We start from the raw sequence: 14538 nt of genomic DNA on the forward strand, positions 1-14538 counted from the left end.
AATATTGAGGTATAACGTCCCCTTGATGGCGCGGTCGTTAGGCACGGAGCAAATGGATTGGAAAGGAACATGTCGAGGTGTCCCGACAATTGTTTAAGGGATTTGTGGAAGTGTGGAAAGCCTATCGTGGTTGCCCAGACAACTATTTGTACCGTCGTCCTCCCATTCAGTGTCCTCTGCCTTACCACTTCTCTCAGTGTCCGCAAATATTGTTTGGTAATTGTAGTAAATCACCGCGCTATACACAAAAGCTTTTAATTTTTTACCGTATAATTTCCGCCTGGCCGAATCATGTGCTCAACATTCTTACTCTGAAAATCTCCACTAAAGTCGAGGAAGAATCGTTGAGGAACATTACCTTTCATGATCTTCAGTATTCTGCATGGGTATCTACGGTTACAAGATTTTAAACATGGCTGAAACAGCAACTGTTGAAATTCTTCACGATAAAGGATGACAGCCTCCAACTGTTAGTTTTCGGACGAAGCAAAACAGCTCCATTAGCGAGATTGCAGAAAGGCCAGTCTTGATAGGAATTCACGACATTCTATCTTCGTTGAAGCTGAGGGTCAAGAAAATAGAGGACATCGGCTCACAGGAAAACAAGACGAAAACCACGCTCATAAAGACGGGTTCCCTTTACCTCTTAGTGGGACTGCGAGCTGGTGTACGCTTCTCTCAGTATTGCACAGTGCTTGCTTGCATGTCCGCACCCGCATGAGAAGTAGCGCTTATCTGCACCAGGGGTTTCATAAAGTTGTGGCGCTACAAAGCTCATATATGACAGGTAAAACTGAGTTTCTACAGTTTTCTCTGGATGTAGTAACGTTCAACTGGCAAACAGATTGTTCCATGTAGCCCAATGGAGTGGTATGACAGTCAACAAGACGAAAGTTTTATTATTACGTCTTGAGATAATTGTCCAATAACGAGAAGTGATTTCGGTGAGGGAATGGTCATTACGAATTAAGTAATTACTTACATTTAGTGAAATTTGTATAGTATGTGTCCTTATGATCACGGGGTAGCACACTTTCCGACAGAATGCCTTGGCCAATAGTAGAACCTCCACTAGCTACAACTGAATGAAACTAGTATTCGAGTACATGGTGACAATCATATATTTCCTTGTTCTGGGTTTAGAACAAAGTCATGTCATATTTTTAAAGTCCAATATTTTCGTCTTTCACTCTTAGCTTTACTTCCAGTCACCAGGACTGCAGTTTGCTGGGTCATACTCAAGTGGAAAATTTAGTGCACTTTTCCAAAACTTGATGTACGGTGTACTAAACATGGTGCCCAACCACATTTTCAAGACATCAGCAACGGTCTGAAAAAATTCGTTCATATTACGACCTTACTGCTATAATGTACACAGCAGTAAGCCATTTGCTGAGACTTGTGCAGCGGTTGCGATGATGCTGGATACGAACTATATTGACTCGAGCACACTCCGCTGCAGACTGGAAATCTTATATTGACTCCCGCTTGAAATGTTTATATCTATCAAAGGATACTTAAATATTCTGATGGGTGGTTAAGGATGAAACTTTCCACTTGAAAATGTCCTTACCGTCGAAACTGTGCAGATGAAAATGTTGTTTTTCAGAAAATTCTGGGAGTATCGATAGGTCGTTATGCGTGGCATTGATTCTTTGTGTCGCTGCCTAAGACCCTCCGGTAATTACTGTTCATCTGATCGAAGCTCCACTCGCAAGCCACCACCACTGTCGCCAGTGCACACTCTAACGCAAGTTGAGCCCTTCACTCCACCATGCGAGGCAGTCTCTGGGTGAAGGGAAGAAGTGGTGGGCAACCCTTCACAGTCTTTATCAATGACCACCTGAGTAGGAATAGGCATTTTAAATTGATAGCATATTACATTTTCCTACAATAATACCTTAAAACTAAATGAGTATCAAATATTCCAAATAGAATCTAGAAATCATAGGATATACAATAAAATAATACACAAAAACAGTCTGCGACGTCACATAACGAAAACATTAAAAATTAATGTCAATTGATTTTATATTCACAAATTCAGTTACATAATAAAAAGGATTAATAAATAACCAGTTTCATAGTTTGCTTCCGAAACTGGTTTTGTGAGCTGATCGGGCAGGACATGGAAGTTTATTAAATATCCTTAAGCTGTTGATTAGACGGGAATTCCCTATTCTTGGCAGCCTGTGCCTTGTTGTTTCTAATTTTATTTTATATCTAGTGTTATGATGGTGTATGTCTTTCCTCATTTCAAAATCCGATAGGTTGATGACTGTTCATATTTTGAGCTCTATGAATAGTGCCTGGCAGTGTATAACCTACCAGCATTGCTCATCCCCCATATCATATCCTTTTGAATTTTTCGAATTTTACTGATGTGAGGATAATGTCCCCATATCTGCGGCCCATACTCTACATTGGACTGAAATTGTTTTGTTACTACGCCACTCAGTTTCAGCATTAAACAAGAATCTCGAGATAATTCTGCACAGGTATGGTTGATGTGTGTTTCCCAAGTTAACTTGGAGTCTACGTGAATTCCTAGAATTTTAACTGTTTTCACCTCTACCTCTTATGACAATCCTAGTATAATCTGCTGGTTTTTACCAGGTTACACAGCAGTATATTTGATGAGCACCAAATTAGTGCTGCTTGCATGCCATCTTGAATCATATCTTGAAGAACTAATGTGTTCTTATGCTGAGCTAGCACTGATGTCTCATCGACACGACAAATAACATAATTGGGAACACAGTGAGGTAAATCATAGACTGCAATTATATAAAAAGAAGGGCCCAAGGACAGAACCTTGTGGGACCACTGTTTTAACTTTTTGTAGCTGTGAGTGCCTGTTTCTGACAAACTGTTTCCTATTGTTTAGGTATGATACAATTACTGCCAATGCAGAGTCTTGCACACCATATAATTTGAGTTTAGCAAGTTAGATATCATGAGAAATACAGTCAAATGCGTTTCTTAAATCACAAAAAAGAAGTGAAACTATTCATTCACAATTGAGAGGGCAGCAGTGGTAGTATTACTTCCCTTGCGCAAGCCAAATTAACTATTAGAATGTAGATTATGTGACTCAAAGTAATTGTTTAGTTAGCTGCAAATGAGAAATTCAAATATTTTGGAGGAAATACGAACCATTGAAACTGGTCGGTAATTTTTGAGATCATGTTTGTCGGCTTGAAGCGGCCTAACAACCCAGAAGATTTTAACTTTAATTCCACGATATACTGATAAGTCTTAGAAATCGCACTTCCATGGTCAATTATCAACGCAACGTAAATTCTTGCGAAACCATTTCAGTCAGTGGTCACGGACGGCAGTTTCAATAGACAGTACCATCATCGGCTCTAGTGGGCAAACACCCATCGTAGACTGTATCTACTGTCAGTCGCACAAATACTCGTTTATTTCGTCGGCCACTCCAACCAACTGTAGCTTACTCTTGGGTGCACAGGGCGCTTACAATTAAACTTCCGCTACTTGAGAGGGCCCCATGAAAAACTAGTGATCGTGGGATAATGAAACATTGTTGAAACATTTGTAAGGACATGTGGAAGATAAATACTGAATAAACCATTAAAAGAAATACATTTTAATTTCCGCATGATGGGGAAACATTTTTTAATTGCGTACCATCTGCCTGTAAGCGCATTAGAGAAACCATTTCACAATTGTTCGACAGCACTTTTCGAACGTTGGACCATGGAATGTTTACCTGTCGTGACAGAACTTGTGCACTGCTTGATGATCGCATATTGTGCCCAGCATTCTTAGCCATGGCAACAGGAACTTCTGCAACAATTTTTGGCGAAATCGGCCTTCGGTCTCTCCCAGGAGCAATTCCCAAAACGACAATTAATTCGACCTTCCGAATCGCGTTCTTCAGTCACAGTGTGGATAGAGGACCTCTCCATATTCCATTAAAGCGTCGATACTGGCGAAGAGCAGCAGTGCTATTGCTGTTGATTTGATAAAGCTGCTTTACGAGTGAATCCCTACTCACCTTGTCCAGACCCACGTTGACTGTCTGTCATTGTAATGTACATTGGTGCTTGTTTGTCAATCCTACGACGCCGTACCAGTACCGGCACCTAACGACAAGTCATTACACTAACACTACTAACAACGCAAATCCTGCACTGCACAGTCTCAACATCATTCCTATAAAGTTGCCTACGCATACGGTAAATAGTTTTCCTTCTGCTCTGGCCCAAGCTGCGAAAGTTAATTACGACCACCCTGTAATTTTACAGTTTTTATCATGCGCTTACGACGTGTCTCTGTTTGTGTGTGCAGCAATACGCGGCGAAACGCGGCGGCCAAGACAACCTGCTGGACAACATGAACAAGAAGTACTACTACTACACCCGCACCAAAGGACTCTTCCGCATCTGCTACCCCAAGGAGCGCCCGCCCACAAGTAAGTAGCTGGCCTCGTGTTTAATCGACATACAGTCAGACTAGGCGTGTGTGTATGCACTGTTTATTTATTGGCTGTTGGCCCTACACACAGAATACCTGCTCAGTATTCAGGGTCAAACTACACAGATGGCAAAAAAAGATTCTAAACCGTGTACTCGACACGGTAAGAAATGAATAGGTGGCGCTATCAACGACGATGCAGAAACATAAAGCAGGTTACAAACAAGCGTGTAGCCTGTATCGCTCACTCAAGACGTCGTATTGTCTGAAATATTCATTTGTGATCACTGGTTCTCTACAATAGTGTAGCTTTTGATCGTAAAAGTTTGGAACACCCATTTGCATAGGCCGTTTTTGTTCGTAGCACTCAAAATCCCTAAACAGATATTCGCAGTGCTTTTGTGTGACACGCACAAACAGCGATTTTCATCATATCAACAAACATTTGAAACGTTCGAAAAACAGGTACCAACAACTATGTGGTAAACACTTAAAAAGGTGTCCCTCATACTACTATCCACAATCTGTCAGTGATGCAGAAGTGTTAATTAAGTTTCATTTAAAGTTAGGCATGTGCTATGCTGGCAAATCGTTGTTGGAGTATAAACACCGATAGCCGATAATAATCGATCTCAGAACATCGATATATCTAACATCGATGTTAAGTGGTGCATATACAGGGTGTAAACGGTAAATGATTACAAAGTTCCACGTTGTTGTTGGTGAAGTCGAGACGAACAAATTAATACAGGACAATTGTGGTATATCAGGCCGGTATACAATACCAAATTGGTCTACAGTAGCCACCTAAGCTAATGCGCATGCGCATCACGCGAGATTTTCAATATCCTCTCGCACTCTTACGTCACCGTCTTAGACAGCTATTTCGTTAACATGCTTTGCACTTTCCCGTGGGGGTAGTAAAGGAAGAAGACTTTTAAAACTAATTACGTTTACAATTTGATCGAAACTTAACCTAAATAAGGACAGAAGTTTCGTAGTAAGAAAGCCAGTCAGAAAAAAACGATGTAATTGCTCATTTTTTGCTGTGAAAATTCACAACATGTTGACGTAAAAAGGACACTTTTTGCGATAAAAAGAAATAAACCCTCGCTGCGCACATGCATTGTAGCTTAGAAGGCTTTTGTAGGACGGCCTGAGATTCTTTCCTGGCTTGGTAACCACAAATGTCCTGCATCAATTTGTTCGTCTCATCTTCATCAACACCATTGTGTATGTTGTAAACAGTTGTCGTTTGTACCCGGCATACAGGTGGGCAAAGTAAAACTGTCCTGGAAAATATTGCATGCGCCTTAAGATAGGCAACCCAACTTACACATCCATGCTGGGAGTATATGATGTAAGTTGGGTTGCCTATCTTTAGTTGCATGAAATATTTTCCAGGGCACTTTTATGGTGCTCACTATGAAGAACGGCGTGATCGCAACACACAAATACATCTGATGTCATATTTATTAATCAATAAGTACATCAATAGTTAACATTATGTTCTTGCAACGTTTTGCGTACTGATTGTAATGCATTTTATTAGCTATTCGTAGCTCCACTAATAATCCAGATGTAAATTTATTCTTATTGCTCACTCCATAGTTATCGTAACATGGAATTCTCTTCCATTTTTGTAGTGTTTTTCGTAATAACGAAAGTGTCAAAAAGTAACAACAGTTGCCATCGCTTGTCGACGAATACAACGTCCCTTTACTGTCGCATCATATCGTGAAGATCTTCAACGGTACGCAGACTGTGACAGAATTAGAGAGAGTTAAGTTTGTATCACTCGCAACAATTAAACGACGGAAAACGAAAAAAAAATGACGCAATAATTATCTTTCAGAGTAACAGACGAGCGTGTAAATTATTCGAATACTGGCAGAACATTTGAGAAACATTAATTGTGGATATGTTGGCATCCTTTATATAATCGCTTGTAGAGGATCTCGCAAGAAGATTGTTCAACATTCAGAGATATGATAGGAACGATCATTCGAGCAAATAAGTGTACTAAACATGGGCTCAAAAATAAATACGGTAAGAGCTATGCACACTTTTTCATCTGCGCTACTGTGAAACATATCTTTTCTACTGAAGAAGGATTCATAGCTCTTAAGATGTCCACTTTGGAGCCCGTGTTTACTGGACCCTTTTTTGTTTCGTTAGATACCACCACCCCTCAAAATAGGAAACGAAAGGGCTTGCAGTAGTTGAGATTTGTTTCACACTATCGAAGACGAATTGCTCGTAGCTCTTAAGTATAGATTTAAGAGCCCATTTTTACTAGACTGTTTTCCTCCAAACGATCATTCCTGTCTTATCTCGGAATATTGACCATTCCTCCTGGGACAACCGGTATTTACGTAGATCAAACGTAATTCTTGCGTATCATAAAAAGAAAATATGCTCACGTAATTTGAAGTAACATTTTTTAACAGTTGAAAAGGAAACATATCAAGCAATACGGGCGCATGCTACCTGACACCAGTAAAGTGTGAACTGAATGAGCAATGAATACGTTTAGCTACAACAGTACCCAGTATTCCAGCTTTAGCCGTCGCCACATTTGACATGAGCTGTACTGGGGCCGTTATGAGACACGTTCACAAACAGATTCGTTTACACGATGAAAAATTTACGCAAAATGGTAACAAGTAGCCTGGCTTCCTCTTTAACATCGATGCCACACTGTTGCAAGGACTTAATGATCGATATTCAAACTACGACTCTTAAACGTATGACATCGACACTATATGATACCGATATCAATTATCACCGAACATACCTACGAGAGGCGTTTGAAAAGACCGTGCAAAAATAAAAACCACTTACGTGTTTCGGGTAAACCTTTTCTATTTTTCGAGATAGACTCCTTTTAGACTTACACACTTCGTCCAACACTGTTCTAATTTGTTGATCCCTTCCAAATAATAGGAATTGTCCAAGTCTGCAAAATAGCTATTAGTTGCTGCAATCACCTCCTCGTTTGAATAAAATCTTTGTACGGCCACCCATTTCTTCAAATTGGGGAACAAACAGTAGTCCGAGGGAGTCAAGTCTGGAAAATGGGGGGGGGGGGGGGGGGGGGAGATGGGAAACGAGTTGGAATCCTATTTGCTTTAATTTTGCAACTACACGTGCTGAAATGTGCTGGTGCATTGTCGTAATGGAAAAGGACTTTTTTGCGGTCCAATCGCCGGCGTTTATCGGGCAGCTCGGTTTTCAAACGGTCCAGTAACGATGAATAATATGCACCTGTAATAGTTTTACCCTTTTGCAGATAGTCGATGAGGATTATCCCTTTCGAATTCCAAAAGACAGTCGCCATAACCTTTCCGGCCAAAGGACTAGTCTTCGCCTTTTCTGGTGCAGATTCTCCCTTGATAGCCCATTGTTAATATTGTTGTTTGGTCTCAGGAGTATAGTAATGTGTCCATGTTTTATCCACAGTGACGAAACGACGCTTAAAGTCTTGCGGGTTCTTCCTGAACAGCTGCAAACCATCCTTGCAACACTTCACACGATTCCGTTTTTTGCCAAGCGTGAGCAATCGCAGAACCAATCTTGCGGATAGCTTTCTCATGTCCAAATGTTTATGCAAAATATTATATACCCATTCATTCGAGATGCCCACAGCACTAGCAACCTCACGCACCTTAACTCTTCTTGTCATCCATCACCATATCATGGATTTTATCAATGGTATCTCGAGTCATAACCTCCACAGGGCGTCCAGAACGATCAGGAACACTTGTGGCCATATGACCACTCCGAAAACTTTAAAACCACTTATAAACTGTTCTAATCGAAGGTGCAGAGTCACAGTAATTTTTATCGAGCTTCTCTTTAATCTCCTGAGGCGTTTTGCATTTCATAAAGTAATGTTTAATCACCACACGAAATTCTTTATCGTACATTTTTTGACAATCGGAGCAAAAGGCTATTTACAATTTGTACAGAAACCAGATGGCAATTACAACAGTCGAGGGGCATGAAAGGGAAGCAGTGGTCGGGATGGTAGTGAGACAGGGTTGTAGCCTATCCACGATGTTATTCAACCTGTATATTGAACAAGAAGTAAAGGAAACAAAAGAAAAATTCGGAGTAGGAATTAAAATCCATGGAGAAGAAATAAAAACTTTGAGGTTCGCCGATGACATAGTAATTCTGTCAGAGACAGCAAAGGACCTGGAAGAGCAGCTGAACGGAAAGGACAGTGTCTTGAAAGGAGGATATATGATGAACATCAACAAAAGCAAAACGAGGATAATGGAATGTAGTCGAATTAAATCGGGTGATGCTGCGGGAATTAGATTAGGAAATGAGACACTTAAAGTAGTAAATGAGTTTTGCTATTTGGGGAGCAAAATAACTCACGATGGTCGAAGTAGAGAGGATATAAAATGTAGACTGTGAATGGCAAGGAAAGCGTTTCTGAAGAAGAGAAATTTGTTGACATCGAATATAGATTTAAGTGTCAGGAAGTCGTTTCTGAAAGTATTTGTATGGAGTGTATCCATGTATGGAAGTGAAACGTGGACGATAAATAGTTTAGAGAAGAAGAGAATAGAAGCTTTCGACATGTGGTGCTACACAAGAATGCTCAAGGTTAGATGGGTAGATCACATAACTAATGAGAAGGTATTGAAAAGAACTGAGGAGACGAGAAATTTGTGCACAACTTGACTAGAAGAAGGGATCGGTTAGTAGGACATATTCTGAGGCAGCAAGGGATCACCAATTTAGTATTGGAGGGCAGCGTGGAGGGTAAATATCGTAGAGGGAGACCAAGAGATGAATACACTAAACAGATTAAGAGGTATGTAGGTTGCAGTAGGTACTGGGAGATGAAGAAGCTTGCAAAGGATAGAGTAGCATTTAGAGCTGCATCAAACCAGTCTATGGACTGAAGACCACAACAACATGGCTGAAATTTGGCGTGCGTTCTTTCCAAAGATGCTACTAACTAAACATGGCCTCGATACGCGCCGGCGGCGCCATCTCTCGGACTTTGCACGGACTTTTGAAACGCCCCTCGTACTTGAAGTTAAAAAAAAGGGCAAACGTGTATTTATTCGTATTTTAACGGACAGCTGTATGAGATGTGATCAAGATAAGTACCCGCAGGCACCACAGGAAGTGGGGTGGCAGATAACAGCGGCGGCGGACGCGCGCCACGAGCAGGGAAAGCTTGAGGCGTCCGCGTTATCTCAGAGGCCCGGGCAGCATTGCTTGGCGTGGCTCGGTCACTTTATCGCTTCCGGGCTACTAGTCGCTGGTCAGTGGGACGGCGGCGCGGTCGAGGTGAAGGCTGCGGCGGCCGGCACGGGGCCCGCGGCTGGTTTGTGGAGTCTCCAGTCGGTGATAGCCACGCTTCGCGTGAGACGACCACGATGGTACCCGCACCGCGACGTAGCAGAGGAGCGCACCCGTATCGAATGCTGCCGGCTGGGTGGCAGCCGAACACGATCCGGCCCGTCGTCCGCCCTCAGACTCAAGTTTCGCGCAAGACTACCACCGTCACATAATTTTCTTTACATAGTACTGACGCTCTTGTTTCCTTGCTGGAAAATAAGCAAAACGCTTTCCCTGCATACCAAAAACATACTTTTAATTCTACTTTTTGAAGAATGAGTGAATCTGGTTGCTGTCTCGAAAGTGAACAGAAACACTGAGTAATACGGAGAACTCACTCATTACTGTTGTATTGTTTCAAAGCTTTTTCACACGCAGCACAGTCGTTAATTTACAGCCTTTCTACACGCTGTTCTGGACGCAGTGCAATGAGAACATAGAAAGTACACTACTGGCAATTAAAATTGCTACACCAAGAAGAAATGCATATGATAAACCGGTATTCGTTGGACAAATATATTATACTATAACTGACATGTGATTACATTTTCACGCAATTTGGGTGCATAGATCCTGAGAAATCAGTACCCAGAACAACCACCTCTGGCCGTAATAACGGCCTTGATACGCCTGGGCATTGAGTCAAACAGAGCTTGGAAGACGTGTACAGGTACAGCTGCCCATGCAGCTTCAACACGATACCACAGTTCATCAAAAGTAGTGACTGGCGTATTGCGACGAGCCAGTTGCTCGGCCACCATTGACCAGACGTTTCCAGTTGGTGAGAGATCTGGAGAATGTGCTGGCCGGAGCAGCAGTCGAACATTTTCTGTATCCACAAAGGCCCGTACAGTACCTGCAACATGCGGTCGTGCATTATCCTGCTGAAATTTAGGGTTTCGCAGGGATCGAATGAAGGGTAGAGCCACGGGTCGTAGCACATTTGAAATGTATCGTCCACTGTTCAAAGTGCCGTCAATGCGAAGAAGAGGTGACCGAGTCGTGTAACCAATGCCAATCCATACCATCACGCCGGGTGATACGCCAGTATGGCGATGACGAATACACGCTTCCAATGTGCGTTCACCGCGATGTCGCCAAACACGGATGCGACCATCATGATGCTGTAAACAGAACCTGGATTCATCCGAAAAAAGGTCGTTTTGCCATTCGTGCACCCAGGTTCGTCGTTGAGTACACCATCCCAGGCACTCCTGTCTGTGATGCAGCGAGAAGGGTAACCGCAGCCATGGTCTCCGAGCCGATAGTCCATGCTGCTGCAAACGTCGTCGAACTGTTCGTGCACATGATTGTTGTCTTTCAAACGTCCGCATCTTTTGACTCAGGAATCGAGACGTGGCCGCACGATCCGTTACAGCCATGCGGATAAGATGCCTGTCATCTCGACTGCTAGTGATAGGTGGCCGTTGGGATCCAGCACGGCGTTCCGTATCACCCTCCTGAACCCACAGATTCCATATTCTGCTAACAGTCATTGGATCTCGACTAACGCGAGCAACAATGTCGCGATACGATAAACCGCAATCGCGATAGGCTACAATCCGACCTTTATCAAAGTCGGAAACGTGATGGTACGCATTTCTCCTCCTTACACGAGGCATCACAACAACGTTTCACCAGGCAACGCCGGTCAACTGCTGTTTGTGTATCAGAAATCGGTTGGAAACTGTCCTCATGTCAGCACGTTGTAGGTGTCGCCACCGGCGCCAATGTTGTCTGAATGCTCTGAAAAGTTAATCATTTGCATATCACAGCATTTCTTCCTGTCGGTTAAATTCCGCGTCTATAGCACGTCATCTTCGTAGTGTAGCAATTTTAATGGCCAGTAGTGTATTATATTAGGTTAGTGCATAAGTTCGTAGCGTTTTTCCATACAAATAACAAAGAATTTAGTCGTGAATGATATATTCTCCGTCATTGTTTACAACAGTCTGCCAAAGCTGGGGTAACTTTGCGATTCCGCGACAATACAAACCATGTGGTTCTGAGGCGAAGAACTCGTTATGTTCAGAGCGCATTTTCATCCGGAAAGGAAGTTTCTTGGAGGTTGTTCGACAGAGCGCGGAAAAGGTGAAAATCTCAGGGTACAAGATCAGTCGAGTAACTCCTGTACAGTGCTTTTCGTCAGACAAGAAGAATGCGGGCGGGCGTGATCGTGGCATAGAATCAATTCACGCCGTTTTCTGGTCGTTGTTCTGCAAGACGCCTCAGTTGTTGACAATAAATGCCAGATTTGATGGGTACACCTCGAGGAAACAATTCGTAACGCACCACACTGTCGCCATTCCATCAGATCCTTAACATCATGTTTTGTGAATGCGCGCGTGTCCTTGTAGGGGAAATTGCTGCTTTGTTTGGGCTCAACCATTGTTTTCTTTTCTTTATGTTAGCATAAAGACATCATTTCTCGTCACCATTAACGATACAGGATAGGAATGGTTGCTCTTGTTCCCAACTGAATTGACGAGAAGCAAGCAGAGATGCACATATCGCCACCTACTGACTTCTGTGATTTCGGCTTAGAGCATGCGATCCCACACACCCGATTTTTTAACCTTCCCTATTGCATGCAAATGTCACGTGACGCTGAAATGATCACAGTTCATTACATTTGCCAAATCTCAAATGCACTGACGTGTATCATAGTGGATTAATGCGTTGAAACAATCTTCGTCAAAGCCCGAAGGTCTTCCTGAACGTGGATAGCCATTTATGTCGAAACTATCCTCGTTAAAACAAAGCAGGCCGCTGTGGCCAAGCGGTTCTAAGCGCTTCAGTCCGGAACCGTGCTGCTGCTACGCTCGCAGGTTCGAATCCTGCCTCGGGCATGGATGTGTGTGATGTCCTTAGGTTAGTTAGATTTAAGTAATTCTAAGTCTAGGGGACTGATGACCTCAGATGTTAAGTCCCATAGTGCTTCGAGCCATTTGAACCTTAAAACAATAAAACCATTTTCTTATCGCGCTCTGTCCAGTGCAGAAATGTTTCTGTCTTCCTCCGCTGCTGTCACTCTTCTGTTAAACTCAAAGCGACAGAATAATATTTTCGAATATCCCTATTTCTCCATTTGGCACGCCATGTTCTAGTGTCCACAGGTCTACTCACTATCTCCAGATGACAAAATAACAATATCTAAACTCAGATAGCAATAGTGAACTACAAATAAAAAAAATGACAATCGATAAACGAATCCGTAGAAACCGGTATACCAATATGCAAAACAAAAAACTCTACGAACTTATGCACAAACCTAATAATAGGTGCAAATACAACAACGCACGTTACACAACGTATAAGTAGTTTGAGTGAGCAGCTTGCGAGTCTGTAAACAACTTATGTCAGTATGACTAATAGTTCAGCAAATACAGGCGTTCAAAGTTAATCATTTCTCACTAGAGTACCGAAAAAGAAACAGTGTATAAACAATCAACCAAACATGGAACACGTACTGACAGAACGACATCTCATAAAGCGGTAAAAATGTTGAGTAGTGAACATCACATATTAAGCTGTTGACAATCTAAAATAAAGACTACGCTTCATGTGCAAATTATGTGTCAATCCCCTGATAAATTGCCCTCAAATGCTTGCTAAAAATAAAATTTTCTTTCCGCTCCTGTGCGGTTCTTCAAAGTGGTAAAGCCTTGAGAAGTAGCTTACTTGCATCAATGTTTACCCCCTCCTGTATTCTCTGTAGTGAGCGTCAGTAATACATGCAACCCCCTCAAGCACAGGTTTTTTATGAGATTTTTATGAGATATGCCTCTTCGCACAAAAATGTAACGGCATTCGCTATAACCACACATGCCTGGTTACGAAAAGCTTTCCATGTGCAATGTATATCATGGCACTAATGATTCCTAAACAAGCCTTGTAAACGACTCTCTCCTGGTGATTTCAATGCCTGCATGGAACAGTTTACTTTTCCTGTCCTACACTAATCTGCAAAATTAATATTACCGTATTTACTCAAAGATGCTTTCTTGAAGGACCATCACCACCAGTTCATAAATGTGCCTCTTGTCCATGCATGAACGCACCAAAGGAAGCGCAGCAAATAAGAGGAGTTGCTTGACCTTATACAACTATGATGGAACGAAAGACAGATTGCAAACAAATTTCTACCTTATTTGTCGTGATTTATTAAAGGAACCACTCCGGCACTCGATACGAGTTAACGAAACCAACGTAAATCCGATTCTGAAACGCCAGACAGCGACTTGTTCTGTTTTTCCTCCTGAATACGTGTCCAGCGTCTGGGCAACCTGACAGCGGAAAAAAAGTCGCGACGCAGAGCTTTTTTAGACGGTGAATTTTCCAACCTTCCCTGTAGTGCGGAAATTCAATTATTTTCGCTCCTGCACAGTCATGCATTAATCATTACGTGTAAATTTGCGCCCTCAGTCACGGAAGATCCGGTTCGGGTTGAAACCGTTCGAAAATTTCTTCGGCGGCACTTCTATGGACGACTGCCGGATTCTTATAAACCCGGCATAGATAACATCTATGCAAGTAAAGTTTCGCATTGCTAGACCCAAAGCTAGAAACGAAAGTTTCCACAAAATACATCCTGTAGTATATAAAGAAGGTTCACAGACGTATTATCGTCTAGCATATTGTGCAGCAAAAAGATGTTCGTCAACAATTGCCTTCCTTGATGTACAATTAGGTAAAACAGCCGTAATAAGCAATAATATGTTCACTCTT

At 42.2% G+C, this 14538-nt stretch overlaps 1 protein-coding gene across 2 annotated transcripts in view; it reads left to right on the forward strand.

Moving 5' to 3' along the window:
* Positions 1 to 14538, forward strand: part of LOC126235944 (uncharacterized) — a 336591-nt gene that overhangs the window by 162335 nt on the left and 159718 nt on the right. For both annotated transcript variants that reach the window (XM_049944915.1, XM_049944914.1), the window contains exon 2: positions 4318 to 4441. In XM_049944915.1, coding sequence (XP_049800872.1) covers positions 4318 to 4441 — 124 coding nt within the window. The remainder of the gene's footprint in view (positions 1 to 4317; positions 4442 to 14538) is intronic.

This window comes from Schistocerca nitens, chromosome 2 (genome assembly GCF_023898315.1).
Source record: "Schistocerca nitens isolate TAMUIC-IGC-003100 chromosome 2, iqSchNite1.1, whole genome shotgun sequence".
NCBI classification, from domain to species: Eukaryota; Metazoa; Arthropoda; class Insecta; order Orthoptera; family Acrididae; genus Schistocerca; species Schistocerca nitens.